General features: G+C 50.5%; 1 protein-coding gene across 1 annotated transcript in view; it reads right to left on the bottom strand.

Moving 5' to 3' along the window:
• Window positions 1-18130, bottom strand: part of VRK3 (VRK serine/threonine kinase 3) — a 29500-nt gene that overhangs the window by 10510 nt on the left and 860 nt on the right. Inside the window, exons 2-9 of the mRNA XM_084751781.1 lie at window positions 17225-17286; window positions 10926-11065; window positions 8590-8739; window positions 6865-7059; window positions 5839-5903; window positions 4056-4122; window positions 3031-3115; window positions 1846-1951 (exon numbers count right to left, since the gene is read on the bottom strand). Of these exons, the coding sequence (XP_084607907.1) occupies window positions 1846-1951; window positions 3031-3115; window positions 4056-4122; window positions 5839-5903; window positions 6865-7059; window positions 8590-8739; window positions 10926-11064 (807 nt within the window). The 5' untranslated portion in view covers window position 11065; window positions 17225-17286. The remainder of the gene's footprint in view (window positions 1-1845; window positions 1952-3030; window positions 3116-4055; window positions 4123-5838; window positions 5904-6864; window positions 7060-8589; window positions 8740-10925; window positions 11066-17224; window positions 17287-18130) is intronic.

The following is an 18130-nucleotide window of genomic DNA, read 5'->3' as shown; positions in this document are numbered from 1 at the left end:
GTTCTAGGGTAGCACTCAGCGGTGGCCTGCCTGCTTACAACTTGTGAGCCTTTCTGAAGGATTCAGCTGATGCTTGGGTTGCATAGAAGTTCTGGGTTACCATATGCAAACATGTTTTTGTTTTAACCCCAGGTGAGGGACACGGGGGCTGCTCCAGTTTGTCCACAGCTGATAACTGCCCCGTGAGAGGGTGTGTGATCTTTGTCAGCTAGCAACCGCTGACCACGGGTGTGTGATCTTTGCCAGTTGCAATAAATATGAAAGCCCAAAGAGAGAAACGCGGGCTTCGAGAAGAATGCTTGGAGGAGACGGTCAGAGGAGGAAGTGAAGGCTGTTGCTGTGTTTGCTGTTACTGCCTGAATATCCTGATGACAGAGTGGTGCTGCCCCAGAGAACCCGATGACCCTAAACAGCAGGGAGTAGCCAAAGAAAGTGCGCCCCTTGTTCCCCCCGCCATTCTCTCCTGCTAATGTTGGCGTGCTGGAAGGGATTCGGGGAGAGAAGGGGGAAAGAGGTATAAGAAACCTCCGAAAAGTAGGATTTAAAATATCAAAGCCTAAATGTGAGTTTCTATCTACTTAATGTCCCTCTGCAGACACAGCCAGCACCTCCAGCATCAGAGCTGTGCTCACTTTCTAAGAGAAGAGAGGCAAGCTGCTAAGCCCTCACTGGGGCTCTAGGCGGCAGCTCTAGCCCTTGCCTGCACCTTCTGCTTCTATGTGCAGCCCCGACTGTCACCCTGAGCTCTGGCCTGTCTTCAGGATGCATCTGAGTGTCAGTCACATCCTGCTTCTATCTCCAGACACCCTGACTCTGGGACTAAGCTATCCACCAAGTGCCATTTGTTCTGCTGTAAGCTCCCCTGCCCTGGCCAGGATGCTCTGCAAGCCCTTCTTCCCCCACTTGAGCCTTCATCTTGCCCCGAGTCTCTTGTTCCAGCTCAAGCCCACATGGCCTGAGGGTTTTTCTGCTCAACTTTCTTATTTATTTATTATGTATACAGTGCTCTGCCTGCACATACACCTACAGGCCAGAAGAGGGCAGCAGATCTCATTATAGATGGTTGTGAGCCACCATGTGGTTGCTGGGAACTGAACTCAGGACCTCTGGAAAAACAACTGGTACTCTTTTATTTTATTTTATTTTATTTTGGTTTTTTGAGACAGGGTTTCTCTTGTAGTTCTGGCTGTCCTGGACTCGTTTTGTAGATCAAGGCAAGCCTCAAACTCACAGAGATCTGCCTGCTTCTGCCTCCCAAGTGCTGAGATTAAAGGTAAGCGCCACCACAGCCAGCTCAAAGCCAGTGCTCTTAACCCCCTAACCACTGAGCCATCTCTCTAGCCCCTTCTTTGTTTCTTCTCTCTCTCTTTCTCTCTCTCTCTCTCATTTGTTTGTTTTCTGTTTTTTGTTTTGTTTTGTTTTGGTTTGGCTTGGTTTTTTGAGACAGGGTTTCTCTATGTTATCTTGGCTGTCCTGGACTGGCTTTGTAGACCAAGCTGGCCTTAAACTCCAGCGATCTACCTGCCTCTGCCTCCCACGTGCTGGGATTAAAGGCGTGCGCCACCACGCCTGGTATTTTTTGGGTTTTTTTGTTTTTGTTTTTTTCTTCGAGACAAGGTTTCTCTGTGTAGCCTTGGTTGTCCTGGACTCCCTTTGTAGACCAGGCTGGCCTCAAACTCACAGAGATCCACCTGCTCCTGCCTTCTGAGTTCTGGGATTACAGGCATGCGCCACCACCGTCCGGCCCCCTCCAGGCTGATTTTATGGGCTATCATTACCCACTGGCCTAGAGCACTGGGGAAGCTGGGGTTTGAAGAGGATGTGGAGAGCTTCGGAGGTACATACCAGCCTGTAGGCTACCTGTAGCACACACCTCTCTGATATCACATGCTTTGGGTTGTCATCCAGGACAGACTGAAGGCTCCGGCCCAGGCTGGGGAACACCAGGAACCTAGAAGACAGAGGATCTTGGGAGCTGGAGATGTGGGATGCCAACCCCTCCAAGATACTCCACAGGTCAGGCAGGGCAAGCTAGGACACCTCTCTCCAGCAGCGCTAATCTACAGCTATGTACTCCGGCCTTTGGGCTCACTGTTTCTGTCCTATAAGTTCCCACACATCCGGTTCTCAGCAAGCAGGGAACTTCCTAGGTGTCTACTCTCTTTGCTGCTTTTTCCCCAATTGAGACAAAAAGAACAAGAAAGAGGAGGAGGAGGAGAAAGAAGAAGGAAGAAGAAAGAAGAAAAAAGAAGAAGAGGAAGAGGAGGAGGAGGATTAGGAAGAGGAGGAAGTGGCAGCAGCAGCGGTGGCAGCAGCAGCAGCACAATTCGGTCAGTGGGACTTTGCTGGAACAAACACCCAGGTCATCTGCTGCTCTACAAGCCAAGCTGAATAAAACCCGCCACCTGGCAAGCTCGACCTACTCTAGTTGTGAAGCACAGTCCCTCTGTGAAGGAGGGCATCCCTTCCATGTTCCCTTGAGAACAGCCCATGCCCGCAGCACAGGGAGCAGCGGGAGGGGTGGTACTGTTTTGTACACTTTGTATCGCAGCTGTTGATTGCTAACCCGCAGAGGGCCGAGGACTGTCCAGACTTTGGTACTGTTGTTCTTATGCATCAGCACCTGCCGCAGAGTTTGCAGACACTTCCTCCCTCACCTTTTGATTGTCTCTGAGAGAAAAATCAGACACGGGAGGATTTGCCAGCATGACACTGGAAGGAACAGGTGCCAGGACAGAGAGAGAGAGAGAGAGAGAGAGAGAGAGAGAGAGAGAGACAGACAGACAGACAGACAGACAGAGACAGAGAGAGAGATGTGTGTGTGTGTGTGTGTGTGTGTGTGTGTGTGTGTGTGTGTGTGTGTGTAATGGTCCATGTGATGGGGATGTAGGCCAGGATTTGTGAGGTTATATTACAATAGCTGAGAATCTGCCCAGCGGTAGTGCCTAAGCTCTTATAAATAGGTCTCCCTGTCTTTATTCATCCGCTGTTGGTGCAAGAAAGCCCACTACGGCAAGAGAGGAGGCTCACCTGTACTTGTCCTGGTGAAGGCCAAAGCCTACGCAGGTGGGGATGGCCAGGAGTGGGACCAGGCACTGCTTCTTCCACTTGCTCACTGCGGAGACACAGGGTGAGATCCATGCCATGCCCATAGGAACAGCCCCGCTTAGGCCAGAAGCAGAGAGGAGCCACAGCGGACTCCAGGTCTCTCCACCGGCCCTCACTGGTATGACATCCTTGTTGGTGACAGTAAGAAGAGGCAGGGACAGGGTGGACACATCTGCGATCCATGTCTGCAGGTGCTGGTGTGAGGGGAAAAGCTGAAGAGCAGCAGGGAAGGTGTCATGGGCTGCACTGCAGACTTGCCCAGCATGTACAATGGCCTACCCTCAGAGCTGCACAAAATCTACTGTGGGAGAGCACACTGGGAACCCCGGAAGTCAGGAAATCAGGACCTCAAGGTCATCCTTGGCAACCTTTCTAGTTCAAGGATCCCAAGCCTACATGAGACCCTGTCTCAAAAACAGAAGGAAAGAAAGAAAAAGAAGGGAGGGAGGCGCAGAGTGATCTCCAAGTTTACGTGCAAAGCTGACAAGATTACCAGAAATCTAACCAGCCATGGCACCACTGGGGCCCTGGGTTAATGCAGAGAGCTTGTGCTGAGAACTGAGCAAGGACAGGCGGGCAGGGGAGAGCCATGGGGGCTGGCAGCTCGGCTACTACCCAGGAGGTAAACACTTTCCAACAGGCCAGTTTCAAGACAGCATTACAACAGTGGGGCAGAGAATGGGGCACAGATCAAAGCAACCCAGAGAGTATGGCTAACAGGACATAGAAAAACACTAGGACACCAAGTATTAGCAGTATTTTGGTTTTGAATGTAACCAATTTGATTAAAAAGTTTCTCTAATTTGTGATGTGACAGCCAGCACACAGTGTTGATGACAGGCACCACTTGTCTCTCCAGAGCTACGGCAGGCCTGCTCCATCTGCCCTCCAAGCTCAGAGGGCTGAGGTCCCCCAACCCCACTCTCCCGCCCAGTGTCTGTGGGTACCTTGCACAGACTTGGCCGCTCTCTGAAAGAAGTTCTGCTCGTTGAAAAGGCGCCCATCCTTGGAGTCCTGGGGGTGAGAGGAGGGCAGAGGCTGGCATATCAAATGCTCTTAGACAAGGGCCCCAAATTCCTGGCATGACCCCAGTGCCACGCCGAAATGTTCAGTTTCTTCCTGTCCACACATCAGGACCCAGCTCCCAGAGTACCATGGCTGAGAGGCTGGGCTTCTCAGTAGCCTCCTCCCTTTGATTAGGCCTGCCCTAGACACGTGACCCTTAGCTAAAAACTTAATTTCCTAGCCACCTTTTCAACAATGCATAGCTCCATGACCAAGTTCTGCCCAATGAGGTCATGCCCAGGACTGCCAGGGAGTTCCAGCTCATCCTGCTCTGTGTATTGTCAGGGGCTGAAGAGACGGCTCAGTGGTTAAGAGCTGCTGCTCTTGCAGAGCACAGAGGCTTGCTTCCCGGAGCCCACACTAGGCAGCTCACAACCTTGTCTATCTCTAGTTCTAGGGGACCTGGCACCGTCTTCTGCCCTCTGTTGGCGCCAAATATGCAAGTGGTATAGATACACATGCATCAGATACACATGCATCAGATACTCATGCATCAGATATATATGCGTCAGATATACATCAGATATACATGCATCAGAATACTCATACACATGAGATAAAGTATGTGGTTTCAAAGATTGGGTCTTCTTTGACTTATATATATAATACATCTGTCTGTCTGCCTGCCTGTCTGTCTATCTATCTACATATCTATGAATCAGTCAAGTTAAATATTTTAACTGTACATAGTACTCTACCTTGGTCCTCAAGAGCATCGTGTTAAACACAGGAGGGTTTCTGTCAAATCCCCTCCCCCTCTCCCCCTGGTCTCCCTTCCCATCTCCTTCCCTTGCTCTGCTTGCACATGGCCTCACGGATCCAAGGCTGTTGCTGCAGCTGAAGACTGAACTCTTGGTCCTCCTGCCGCCACACTCTAAGTGCAGGGCTGACGACAGGCACGGCAGGCACGCACCACACCTGGCGCCTAGGGCTCTGTGCGTGCTATACAACCACGCTGCACCTCCAATCTGATGCCGTTCTTCTTTCTTCCCTGCCCCCCTCTCCCCACCTCTCCCCATTCTTTCTTCTCATCTGTGTGGATGAGAATGTCTGGAATGCCATGGCTACCTAAAGGCTCGCTGACGGGATGCAGGGGCAGTGCATGGACTCTCTTAGCAGGGCCCGGCCACACGGCAGCTCTAGGGCGGACGGGGCCGGCCACACGGCAGCTCTAGGGCGGATGGTACCAGGCCTCAGGGGACTACGAGCATATCCCACCCTCACATCCGCCTGCTCATGCTCTCAGACTCTCTGTGCTTCCTGGCTACCACAACAGGAGCTGCTCTTAGCCACACCCTTCCCCCATGATTGACAAGTGAGCGGCTCCGCTTGGCAATGCCTTCCCCATATGATAAGACTCCTAGTTCTGAAACCATGAACCGAATAAATTCTTCTTCCCTTGGTGTGCTTTACAGATCCTTTGTTGCAGTGACCAAACGCTGACAGGTACAGTGCCTGACAAACATACTCTGTAAGAGGGAGGCAGCAGCGGGCAGGTGGAGAGGCGCATGAGGAAGGGATGTGGCCAGCTGGCGTCCCAGGGCTTCAGAGACTAGGAACACCCTGTTTTCAGGGTGGGCTCCCCAGGCTGCACTGGGACCCAGAGGTCAGGCTAATTTGAAAAGCCCCACACCCTCCCTTCTGAGCTGCCCATGGACCACTCACCAGCTTGAGTGAGAATCTTTGTGTCTGAGTCCTTGATTCACAGGGGAAGACGGAAGCAGGCTCAGCTGTGGAACAGCAAGAGCAAAACATCAGATCCTGAGGGAGTGTGTCCCGCATGAGCATCCAGCCGCTAAGAACCAGTTCTCTGTCTCCCCTGGGGAGGTGCATACTGGGTGCTCAACACCTGTCCCTTCACATTTCCCAGCTCCCGGCCTCCCCATCTCCCTCCTCTCTTCAACCTTCCAGGGAGTCAATCTAGAGCCTTACATCAGGCAAGTGTGATACATTTGGCAACTTGACACAGCGTAGAACTAGCTGGGGAAAAAACGCCTCAGTGAGATACTGTCTACACTGAGTTGGCCTGTGAGGGACTGTCCTAGCTGATGTGGGAAGACTAGGTCCGCTGTGGGTGACACCATTCCCTGGGCAGGGGGTCCTGCCCTGTGAGGAGGGGAGGCACCAAGCTGAGCACAAGCAAGCAAGCATGCATCCAAGTCTTGTCTTTGCTCTTTATGGCTGTGACCAGCCCCTCAAGTTCCTGCCTTAATTTCCCTGGTATTATGAACTGGAACTGAGAGCTAAATCCACCTCTTTCTCCTCTAAGTGGCTTTTTGGCCGAGTTTCATCAGACAGAACGGAAGTGGGAGAGCCAGCACCCCACCACTGCCCCCATCATCTTGATGGGCCTGAGGAGCAGGAAGGCTAGGGACGCACAGTTCTGGGTGATTCGCTGATGACTTCCGGAGATGCGGAGGTCCTGACCCTTTGAAGGAGGTGGGCTGAGCTGGAGGAAGGAGGTAACTGGGCATGTCACTTGCCCTGGGCACCCCTGTAACCCTTCCCTCTGGCGCCTGGGTGCCTGGTCTGAGCTGTTCCACTCGATGTGCTCTCCTTGCCATGATGGTCAGCCCGGAGTCCTAGCCGACCTGTCCCCGCTGAGCTGGCTGTCCTTGGGTATCACACTCTCCTCGACCCTGTGGGGCTGCGCAGCATGGCACATCTGCTGTGCACTGGGGCAATGTGTACCTTCATAGAGAATGCCTTGGTCATCCCGCGTCTGGAGAGCCCCCAGTGTCCAGTGCTGCCCGTTCTTGTCTGTCAGCTCTGTCCCCGTGGGCAAAGCCTGGAGTGAGGTGGTCACCCGGCTCCGTTTCAGGGTCTGAGGGCTTAGCCTGGTGGTCTGGGGACTGCCTTTGGGGGTCGGGGGTCTGCTCCAGGTGCCTGCAAGGAGATGACCCAATGAGCTGAGAGCACAAAGGCGAGAGGCAGTGCCCAAGATGCTGCTCCTGCCGTTGTTCGTGAACTCTTCCTGAGCTCCCACACACCAAATCTTTGTTTCACAGTGCCAGAGACCCTCATGAGTCTGGTCTGGACCCATCCCAGTGTGGTGGGGATGCTGACCTAGACAGAACCAGTCAGAACCGAGTCTGAGATGACGCGGTCATGGTGGATAGTGGGGCTGGAAGAAGCCAAGGAAGCTTCCTGGAGGAGAGTACATTAGAGCATTTTTTTTTCCTGGCTAAATAGAAGTTTTTCAGGAGAAAGGACATTACAGACATGCACCCGAAAATATCTGGAACCGGGTCTTGGCTATGCGCTGAGCTATGCAGAGGGCCAGAAATGTGTTAAGACTCAGGCTTGATCTTGAAGGACAAGCGGACAGGCCTCTCTTGCCAGCACTGTCCGGGAAGTCACTGATGAGTCCTCTGTGGTCTTTTCCACAAAGAACATGCAGGCCAGGAAACGAGGCTGCAAGGGACATGGAAGCAAATGTGGTGAGTGGACAGCAGAGGCCTCAGCTCAAGAGGGGCTGCAAGAGAGCAGGCCTCTGAACAGTGAGAACTGGGAGTGTGACAGCAGCAGGAGACGCAGGCCGGCTGGGCTGAGGGAACAGATTAGCAAGCTCAGAGGTGGGCAGCCCCTCACGTGCCTATCCTGTCTCCTGGGACACGGAGTCAGAAACACAGTATGTGGTTTAAATGTCAAACTCAAAAAGTGAATGGGAGCCATGTGCCCATAATCCCAGTACTCCAAAGGCTGAAGCAGGGGGATTGTTGTGAGTTCCAGGAGAGCTTAGGCTACGTAGTGAGGATCTGTCTCAAAAAACAGAAGAAACTGTTTAGAAAACACACATATGTGTCTAGAATGACAAATGATATCAGATGCAAGACAGGTGGTGGGTTTGTGGGGGTGAGAGTCAGGGCAGAGCATGCGCTGTGAGCAACGGGACCACTTGGGGGTGTGAAAGGTCCCTGTGGGGATGGACAGACAGGGGACGCTGGGAAGAGGCTCCAGGCAGGGTCACCGCGGGGGTTTCAGTGGGACAGTAGCAGCTTTTCCTTAAACATCGGTTTACTTTGTAGATTTTGTTTTTAGTTATGAGTTTGTGCGGGGGCTGTATTCTCACATGAGTGTAGTCAGTGCCTGTGGACGACAGAAGCGGGCACTGGGTCTCCATGAGCTGGAGTCACAGCGGGTTGTCAGTTTTCAGACAGATACTGGGAGCTGAGCTTAAAGTGCAATAAATCAATCAATGTCTGTCTGTCTGTCTCTCTCTCTCTCTGTACATTTGGTGTTTGGCTTATATATATGTCTGAGTGAGAGAGTCAGATCCACTGAAATCTGAGCTACAGACCAGACAGTTGTGAGCTGCACTTGGGTGCTGGGACTTGAACTATGGATGCCTGGAAGAGCAGCCAACTCTTAAATGGCCTTTGCCCCACCCAGGCCTGGACCCGCGCCAGCTCTCACCTGTGGCTCTGTCAGGAGAACCCAGGGTTTCTTCAGACTCAGAACTGTCACAGTCGGATTGGAGCGAGGGTGGGAGGGAAGTGACAGTGTGTGACCACTTCACTTTCTTGGGAGAGGTTTCAGAACTGGAGCTCAGCCCTCTCCTCGAGCCTAAAGGGGAAGCGAGTGCAGATTAGAGTTCTGAAGGGCCTTCCAGGCCCAGCACAAGCACAACTCTGTCCTCAGGGTCAGCCATCTCCTTCCACTGGCCCCACAGGACAGCCCTGCCGGCTCCGCTGCCAAATGGTCCTTTTTCCTGCATCTCTCTCCTCTAGCCTCAGCCTCCTTGTTACATCTTTCATCACTTGTCATTCCGCTGTCTTGTAAGCAACTTCTTTTTTGTGTGTGTGAAAATTTTCATTGAATGTATTACCAGTGGTGTATGTGTGTGCGCGTGCGCGCCACGGTGCACACGTGGAAGTCAGATGACAGCTTTTGGGACTCAGCTCTCTTTGCACTGTGACTTCTAGGGACTGAGCTCAGTTGCTCGGGTCTCACCCTCTCATCTATGCAGCTGGCTCAGCAGCTTGTTTCTGTTTGCTAGGCGTGGTGGCGCACACCTTTAATCCTAGCTCTTGGAAGGCAGAGGCAGGTAGATCTGAGTTCGGGGCCAGCCTGTCAACTGAGCAAATTCCAGGACAGCCAGGGCTACACAGAGAAACTCTGTCTGAAAAAAACAAAAGAGGGAGGGAAGGAGAGAGGGAGGGAGAGGGAGGGGGTCCTGCCATATGACTTAGATTGGTCTTAAACTCAAAAAGATTAATTTTCCTTCCTAGGCCTCAGAAGCGCTGGACAACAAGTGTGTGCCGCTGTGTCCAGCTCTTGAGGAAGCTCCCCAGCTCCATCTTCTGCCTCATGGCTGCTCGCTTCAGCTGTTTCTAGTCCGCCATTTAAAGCATACATTAACTGTTTATTGTTGTAATAATTATGTATGTATGCACATGCTTATATGTGTATTTAAAACACATATAATCCTTTCTGAGAGCCTATTAAGCATGATTTGCAAATATTTGTATCTTTTTTTTTTTTTGGTTTTTTGAGACAGGGTTTCTCTGCGTAGCCTTGGCTGTCCTGAACTCGCTTTGTAGACCAGGCTGGCCTCGAACTCACAGTGATCCACCTGCCTCTGCCTCCTGAGTGCTGGGATTAAAGGCGTGAGCCACCACGCCCGGCTAAATATTTGTGGGTTTTTTTGTTTTTGTTTTTTTGTTTTTTGTTTTTTGTTTTTGAGACAAGGTTTCTCTATGTAACCTTGGCTGTCCCGGACTTGCTTTGTAGATCATACTGGCCTCGAACTCATAGTGATCCACCTGCCTCTGCCTCCTGAGCGCTGAGATTAAAGGTGTGCGCTGCCACCGCCACTGCCAACCCCCCACCTCAGCTTGTTTTACTCTTTTAAATGCTCTTAAGACTCAGCCATTGCCAGGCGTGGTGGCGCACGCCTTTAATCCCAGCACTTGGGAGGCAGAGGCAGTCAAATCGCTGTGAGTTCGATGTCAGCCTGGTTTACAAAGTGAGTCCAGGACAGCCAGGACTATGCGACAGGATCTTACTCCATAGCCCAGGCCTCAGACTCATGATGATTCTCCTGCCTCAGCTTCCCAAGTGTTTGGATTAGAGGCACAGGCTACCCTACCTGGCAGCAGTGGCCATGCTAAATGACATACCCCAGTAGCATGACAGTTAACAACTGCCATGACTAGAAAGAACCATAGAGACAGACTATGGCCCTTGAAGAAGAAATAAATACTAACACTCAGTGAGGTTTTGCTGTTGTTGTTTTTGTTTGTTTGGTTGGTTGGTTTGGTTTTTCGAGACAAGGTCTCTCTGTGTAGCCCTGGCTGTCCTGGACTCACTTTGTAGAGCAGGCTGGCCTTGAACCCACAGTGATCCACCTGCCTCTGCTTCCTGAGTGCTGGGATTAAAGGTGTGCGCTGACACTTCCAGCCTAGCATCCAACACAATCCAACTCCTGCCTCGCACACTGAGTGTTGATGGTCTTGCCTGCCTGAGGCAGCAGACGCCGTGGAGGTGAAGTGGCTGCGTTTTACTGAGTTCAGGTCACTGTGCTCCTGCTCAGTTCAGCTGCCCTTCCACCAAGAAACGCTGACCCAGCTATCCAGCGACACTGTTTGCTAACGAAACAGTGTCCCTGTGGCCACCTCTGCTTCTGCAAACACGCATGACTGCAACAGAAACGTCCCCTCTGTGGTCCTGAGACCTAGAGACACCCTCCGAAAGTCACATAGTTAGAGATTTTAACACTATGGGCTGGGAGGGATTTCCCGGGCGCCTACCTCGAAGGGATGACGGGAGAGGCGGAGTGCCAGGCTGGGTGCCTCCAGGCTCCTCTACAGGCAGGGCCTTGCCACAGTACGGGCAGAACTTGAATGATGCTTTGACACTTTGGCCACATGCTGGACAGAAGGAGATCATGCTGCAACACAGAGAGGGAGGGGACAGCAATCAGAGTCGCCACTGCCAGGTGTCAGCCTCGGGCATTGCTCTAGGCACCACGCACCCTGCGTGCACCATCATACCCACATCTTCCCGTGACGTCTGAATGCAGGTCTTTAAGCTTCCTTGGTGTCTTGGTTAGCCTTAATTTTCAACTTTACATAGCCTAGACTCCCTTGAGAGGAGAGCTTCAATTGAGGAACTGTTTGGATCAGATGGCTGATGTAGGAGGGCCAGCTCACTGCAGGCAGCGCCCCAGCCTATGTACATGGGCCTGAGCTGTGTAAGCAAGCCAGACGTACAGGAGACAGCAGTGTCCCTCCACAGCTGAGTCAAGTCCATGCTCGGACTTCCTCAGTGATGGAGCGTGCCAGGGAAGGGAGAGCCAAAGAAATCCCCAAGTTTTATTTGGTCAAGGTGGGCGGGCTCCTCCCGCTGAGCGCACGGTGGGTGGGCTTCTCCTGCCGGGGGACACTCCCCCTTTATTGGTGTTTCTGCGCTTCCCTTTCATTGTGCCACGTGGAATCTCGGGACCTTTTGGGCCTGTGACTGCTTTCTGATGACTTAGAGAATTCCAGAAGTGCTTTTGAAAGCCCAAGCCATCCGGACAAGTAGCTACAGATGTCGCAGCAGAGAGAAAAAGGCTGTTTCTCCCCGGCAGTGGCAGAGAAGAAGTCTTGCTAAGTCTCAGGTTCGAACATGGGGCTGTGCAATGGGCAGCAAAGACCATCGCTCAGACCCTGCCGCCTTGCCAGAGTTAGCAGGTCCAGGGGCAGTGCTGGTGACAACGCCCAGCAGACACGTACCCAACTGCCCGCTTTTCTGATTGCTATTATAGAATACCCCAGAGAAACAGCTCACGCTGGCTCAAGAGGGCAATTCTTTTGGTTCCCAAGCTTCCTGCTGCTTCCTGCTGCTGCGACCCTTTAATACTCATGTTGTGCTGACCCCAACCATCAAATTATGCTGTTGACACTTCATCCCTGCAATTTTGCCACTGTTTTGAATTGGAAGGTAAATATCCTGGATATACATGTATCTGATATGCAACCCCAGTGAAAGGGTCATAAGATCCCCCAAAGGGGGGGGGGGGACCCACAGGTTGAAAGCCTCTTGCTGTAATGGTTAGCAATCTGAGCTCCCTCACAGCAGAGGAAGAGCTGTTCTCTGACCCCAAAATGCACTCCACATCACCCACACCACACATGTCAAGCGTGGCTGTATGACCGGAAGCATTTTGGAAGGAAGGGGCTTATTTGATCTTTCAGTTTATGGTCCATCATGGAGGGAAGTCAGGGCAGCGGAACTCGGAAGCAGGAACGGAAGCAGAGGCCATAGAGGGATGCTGCTTACCGGCTGGCTCCCTGTGGCCTGCTCGGCCATTCTTTTCTTTTCTTTTCTCTTCTACAATTTTATTTCTTTATTACATATACTGTGTTCTGCCTGCATGTGTACCTGCCTGCCAGAGGAGGGCATCAGATCTCATTATAGATGGTTATATATGTAGGTGCTGGGAATTGAACTCAGAACCTCTGGAAGAGCAGCCAATGTTCTTAATCACAGAGCAGCCTCTCGGGCCCTCAGCCTACTTTCCTAAACAACCAAGGACAACTGCCACATGGTGGCTCTCAACCACCTAGAGTGATATCTACTGCCCTCTTCTGGCAGGCAGGTGTACATGCAGGCAGAGCACTGTATACATAATAAATAAATCTTTAAAAAAAAAAAAGTTGTTTGGAAATCCCTGGTAGTTTTTTGGGTTGGTGTTGGCTCAGTTTATTAACAATTAAACTTTATTATACAACCCAACTAGCATATACAAGAAGGAAAAAAAAGGTTAAAGGGACAGAAGATTAAAACCTCCTGGAATCCGTTCGGCAGGACGGGTCCTTAGGTGTCTCAGTCCCACGAGCTGGTCCGGTCCTTTCCTCTCTCTCCGCGCCTCCTCCTTCTCTCCTTCTACCTCTTGTTTTTCTCTCCCCCACCTTCCCAGTCATATGCAAAGGGCGGTCCCTTCTCCCTTCGAGGGTCAATTAGGAAAACAATAGCCACGGTGGGGTTCCTAGGTAGGCTTCCTGAATTCCAAGCCCAGGAAGGCTCCAAACAGTCTCTCACAAGGTATTCATGGTGTGCCCCAAGGATAAAGTCCGCCAAGACTGCTTCCACCTGAGACAAAGCTTAATCTTTCCTACAGGTTGGTTTTTGTTTGTTTGTTTTGTTTTGTTTTTTCAAGACAGGGTTTCTCTGTGTAGCCTTGGCTGTTCTGGACTCGCATTGCAGACCAGGTTGGCCTTGAATTTACAGCCTGCCTCTGCCTCCCGAGTGCTGGGATTAAAAGCGTGCGCCACCACGCCCGCCTATCCCTGGTAGTTTTATATAGGTAAAATGTATGGACAGAGGTCTTTTGTCTGAGACACAGTGTCTCAATTACTTTCTCTGTTGCTGTGATAAAATATCCAGGCAAAAGCAACTTAGGGCTCACAGTTCTAGGGCACAATCTATAGTGGTGGAAGTCATGGCAGCAGCAGCTGTAAGTGGCTGGTCACACTCTGCCCATTCTGGAAGCAGAGAACGATGAATGCAGGTACTCAGCTTGCCTTTTTTCTTTTTTCTTTTGGGGGGGAGCTAGTCAGGGAGCAGGTCAAAGCTTATGGCCTAGGCATTTATTCATAATAATAATAAAGTCTCTGAGTTGTTACTTCGGGAATTGGAAAAACCCACAGTTGTTAATAGCGTCTAGCTTATGGGCTTTTAGAAACCAGGTTTCGAACCTGAGAACTCCTGGGAAAGCGGTTTCCTAATTAAACAAACAAACAATCACAAAACACAAAAAAAGCCCCTGTTGAATAAAAAAGCAGCTGCTGGGGAGGAGCAGAGCCTGTGAGCAGCAGGTAGAGCTGGCAGCTGGCCTGCTGGTAAAGCTAGGCGGCCTGAGGGTCCACGTGGAAAAGCCTGCAACAGCTCTGAGTAGGGCAGAGAGAGGGAGCAACCCGAAGGAGGCGGAGCCATGAGCCGACAGGCCTTGGCAGATGCCTGCTACAGACACTTGGAAATATCGAGGAAAGATGAAAAGTCACGACTTGGTAAGATACTTGGGAAGTCTTAAAGAGATTAAAAAGTTAGAGGTTAAAAAAAAAATATTTCCTGTGTTAAAAAACAGGAAATGCAATGACACAATGCATCTGGGTCTCATATCAGCATACAAATAATTACTTTTCAGTAACAATTGCAATTTTATATATCCTCTTTATGAAAAATCAAAAGAAAACAAAGAGAAGAAAACGACTAAAAAAATTAAATGCTAGAAATGGAGACCATAGAACAGAGATTAGAGGATTTGTTAAATAAGAATAAAGGCGCTTCAGAGAAATCCAATCTAAAGCCTACAGCACCACCTTGTGGTGAGACGACAGAATGGCACCCCGGTGAGATGCTGGATGAAGAGGCTTCAGCTGTGAGCCATATATATAATCAGACTACATACTATATTTATATTGTCAGTTGCTAGGTTTATACTCGTCTATATACTGAATTAAATAGAGATTCTGAGCGCAGGAGCAGTGGCGCACGCCTGTAACTCCAGCACTCGGGAGGCAGAGGCAGGCAGATCTTTGTGAGTTCGAAGCCATCCTGGTCTACAAAGTGAGTCCAGCACAGCCAAGGCTACACAGAGAAACCTTGCATCAAAACAAAACCAAAAAACAAACGAATATAGATTTTGTTCAATGTCACCTTAGAGCAATGTCATACAATATGGTGTTACAAATAGCTTATGAGTTTCATTTTACAGAGTTTGGAAAACTAAAACATGTACCATCCCACAGATTCATATTCAGGATTCCAGTGGAGTTTTGCCTTGAATTCTAAAAGAGACAATTCTGAGATGGCACATTTATTAGCGAGGATGACTATCTCAGAAATGCCTTTACAGCCGGGCATTGTGGTGCACGCCTTTAATTCCAGCACTCGGGAGGCAGAGACAGAGAGAGGCAGGCTGATCAATGTTAGCTTGAAGCCAGCCTGGTCTACAAAGCGAGTCCAGGACAGCCAGGGCTACACAGAGAAACTCTGTCTCAAAAAACAAAACAAAACAACAACAACAGCAACAAAAAAAAAGAAGACAGATGCTTTTCACCTATTCAAAGAAAGAACAGAGAATCTTTATGTTCAACTAAATTGTGCATACTGCAATTCCATATTTGTTTTTTGTCTTATTCATTTGCTTATGTCTCATGTATATGAGTGCTCTACCTGCATGTAACCCTGCAGGCCAGAAGAGGGCATCAGATCTCATTATAGATGGTTGTGAGCCACCATGTGGGTGCTGGGAATCGAACTCAGGACCTCTGAATGAGCAGACAGAGCTCTTAACCTCTGAGCCATCTCTCCAGCCCTACCATTGCCTGTGAACGTTTAAATCTTTATAGGACAAAAGGACCAGTCACCAAAGAAGATACAGCGACCCTGACAGGATACTAAGGTGCTGAGACATCTTACTCCAGCATCCCGCTTTATCCACTCACAGACTACCTTAGTAGATGTTTTCTTAAATATGCACATACAAGACAACTTAAAATAGCCAGCAGGTCACCCAGCACCACGGATGGTCCAATGAGAGTTTCAGCTAAGCCCCGCGCCCTCACAGTGCAGAGCCCCGCGCCCTCACAGTGCTGAGCCCCGCGCCCTCACAGTGCAGAGCCCCGCGCCCTCACAGTGCTGAGCCCCGCGCCCTCACAGTGCAGAGCCCCGCGCCCTCACAGTGCAGAGCCCCGGGCCCTCACAGTGCAGAGCCCCGCACCCTCACAGTGCAGAGCCAAGACAACAAATATTACAGATGCCCTTCATCTTTTTTGGTTTGGTTTGGTTTTTTGAGACAAGGTTTCTCTGTGTAGCCCTGGCTGTCCTGGACTCACTTTGTAGACCAGGCTGGCCTCAAACTCACAGAGATCCACCTGCCTCTGCCCACCAAGTGCTGGCATTAAAGGTGTGTGCCACCACCGTCAGGCTTGCTTGGTCGGTATTTCCTGCATAGTCAGGTAATATTTATACCTTCTCAGGTCTCTGATGGGGTTGAAGACTAGATAGCTATAGTGTCACATTAAGAAAACATTTTAGGCCGGGAGTGGTGGCGCTGTGAGTTCAAGGCCAGCCTGGTCTACAAAGGGAGTCCAGGACAACCAAGGCTACACAGAGAGACCCTGTCTCAAAACACATACACACACACACACACAAAGAAAACGTTTTAAAAAGATAATTTTAGGCTAAGTAAATTTTTGTTTTAGCTTGATAAATACAAACTATAATAATTTTAGTACAAAACTCTAAGGTCACCAAGATAGGACAGACAGAAGAGTACTTTCTCCAGTGTCGTCAGGTACAAATGGACTTGATACTGTGAGTGAAAATCTTAACACGGTATCTTTCATAATTATTCTTATTGTTTGTTTGTTTTGCTTTTGCAAGACAGGGTCTCTCTGTGTAGCCTTGACTGTCCTGGACTCTATAGACTAGGCTAACCTCGAACTCACAGCGATCCGCCTGCCTCTGCCCCCCACCCCCAGTGCTAGGATTACAGACATGCGCCGTGGCCACGCCCGGCTCCTATTGTTATTGTTTATAGTTCACTATAATAAGAGAAAGAGCCTTTGTTGGACTAAAGGGGCAGACCGTGGAGAACCTTGTGTGCACTGTATGGAAGCATCACCTGTCAATAAAAAGCCGATGGCCTATTAGCTGAGGCAGGAGGCGGGAGTTCCGGGAGAAAGAGATGAGCTCTGAAATACAGAGATGATAGATTCACCCCAGACTCTGAGGAAGACGCACACATGAAACTGAGGAGAGGTAACCAGCCACGGGGCACACATAAACTAAATGGGTAAAATAATTTATGAGCCAGGCAGGGAGCGAACCAAAGCTTATGACCTAGGCATTTATTCATAAATAATAAAGCCTTCGGGGAACTGGTGGGAAAACCCAGAGTTACAAAGCAGTCACTAGGAAAAAGATGGCCTCTTGGAAGGCTCAAGTACCTGACTAGGAGAGCCTTGCTACACCCTGGATCAAAGGGCAGGAAGGCCCACAGAGAGGAGACGGGAGGGGTGAGCTGTTGGGGGGAAGCGGGCTGCAAAGGCAACGGTACCTGTGTGCACTCAGGCTCTGGTCCTTGGGTTACTGCGTTAGACACTCCATCTTGACACCAGCCTGGGCGTGAACAGAGAGGGAGATACTGAGTGAGGATCATCTCACAAAGGAAAGGTCCCAGCTGACACTTAGCACAACTTTACACATTTATTCATCCCTTCATGTAAACTTATTTAGTTCTGAGATGAGGTCATATGTAGCCCAGGCTAGCCTTGTGCTTCTGATCCGTAGCCCAGGCTAGCCTCATGCTTCTGATCCTCCTGCTCCCCCTCCCCAAATGCTGGGACTTCGGGTGTGCACCGCTACCAGCACAACCTGGCACTAACTTATAACGTTGACATGAAGACATGCCCTGGGTTCTTAGTTTCAGGTCAGAATATTCTCGCAGGTTCCCATGTGGAAGCTGATGCTCAGCATGAAGCTGAGGCAGGTTAACACCAGGCTTTTACCCGTCTGCCTCGAGCTCTGCCATCCTGTCACTAGCCTAGGCTGCCATCTCTCCCTCTTCCACACAGTGGTCATGGGGACTCATTTAAAGTCAGTTTTGAGGGGAGGCTGGATGTCATACTGCTCTTCCAGGGGACCCAAACTCAGTCCCCAGTCACACGGCTGGCTCGCTGGCATCACCTGTAGCCTCAGCTCCAGGGGATCTGACACCCTGCTCTGGCCTCTCCAGGCACCTGCACAGATGTGGCATACATGCACACAACCTCTAACTTAGTGCAGCTCCATCTCTGATAAACAGCCACATAGCTGTGTCTGTGAGCTGTCAGCAACTGAGCTCAGACAGGTCGGCATGGGCCGCCTGTGACTTGCCAGCAGAGAAAGCCTTTCATTGTCCAGAACATTCTGGCACATACCACCACACCCAGCTTTATTCACTGTGTCACTCTGTAGTCCATGC

The sequence above is a fragment of the Acomys minous genome, assembly GCF_964271855.1.
Source record: "Acomys minous genome assembly, chromosome: 2".
Classification (NCBI taxonomy): domain Eukaryota; kingdom Metazoa; phylum Chordata; class Mammalia; order Rodentia; family Muridae; genus Acomys; species Acomys minous.
This window is presented reverse-complemented; position numbering and strand designations above follow the sequence as displayed.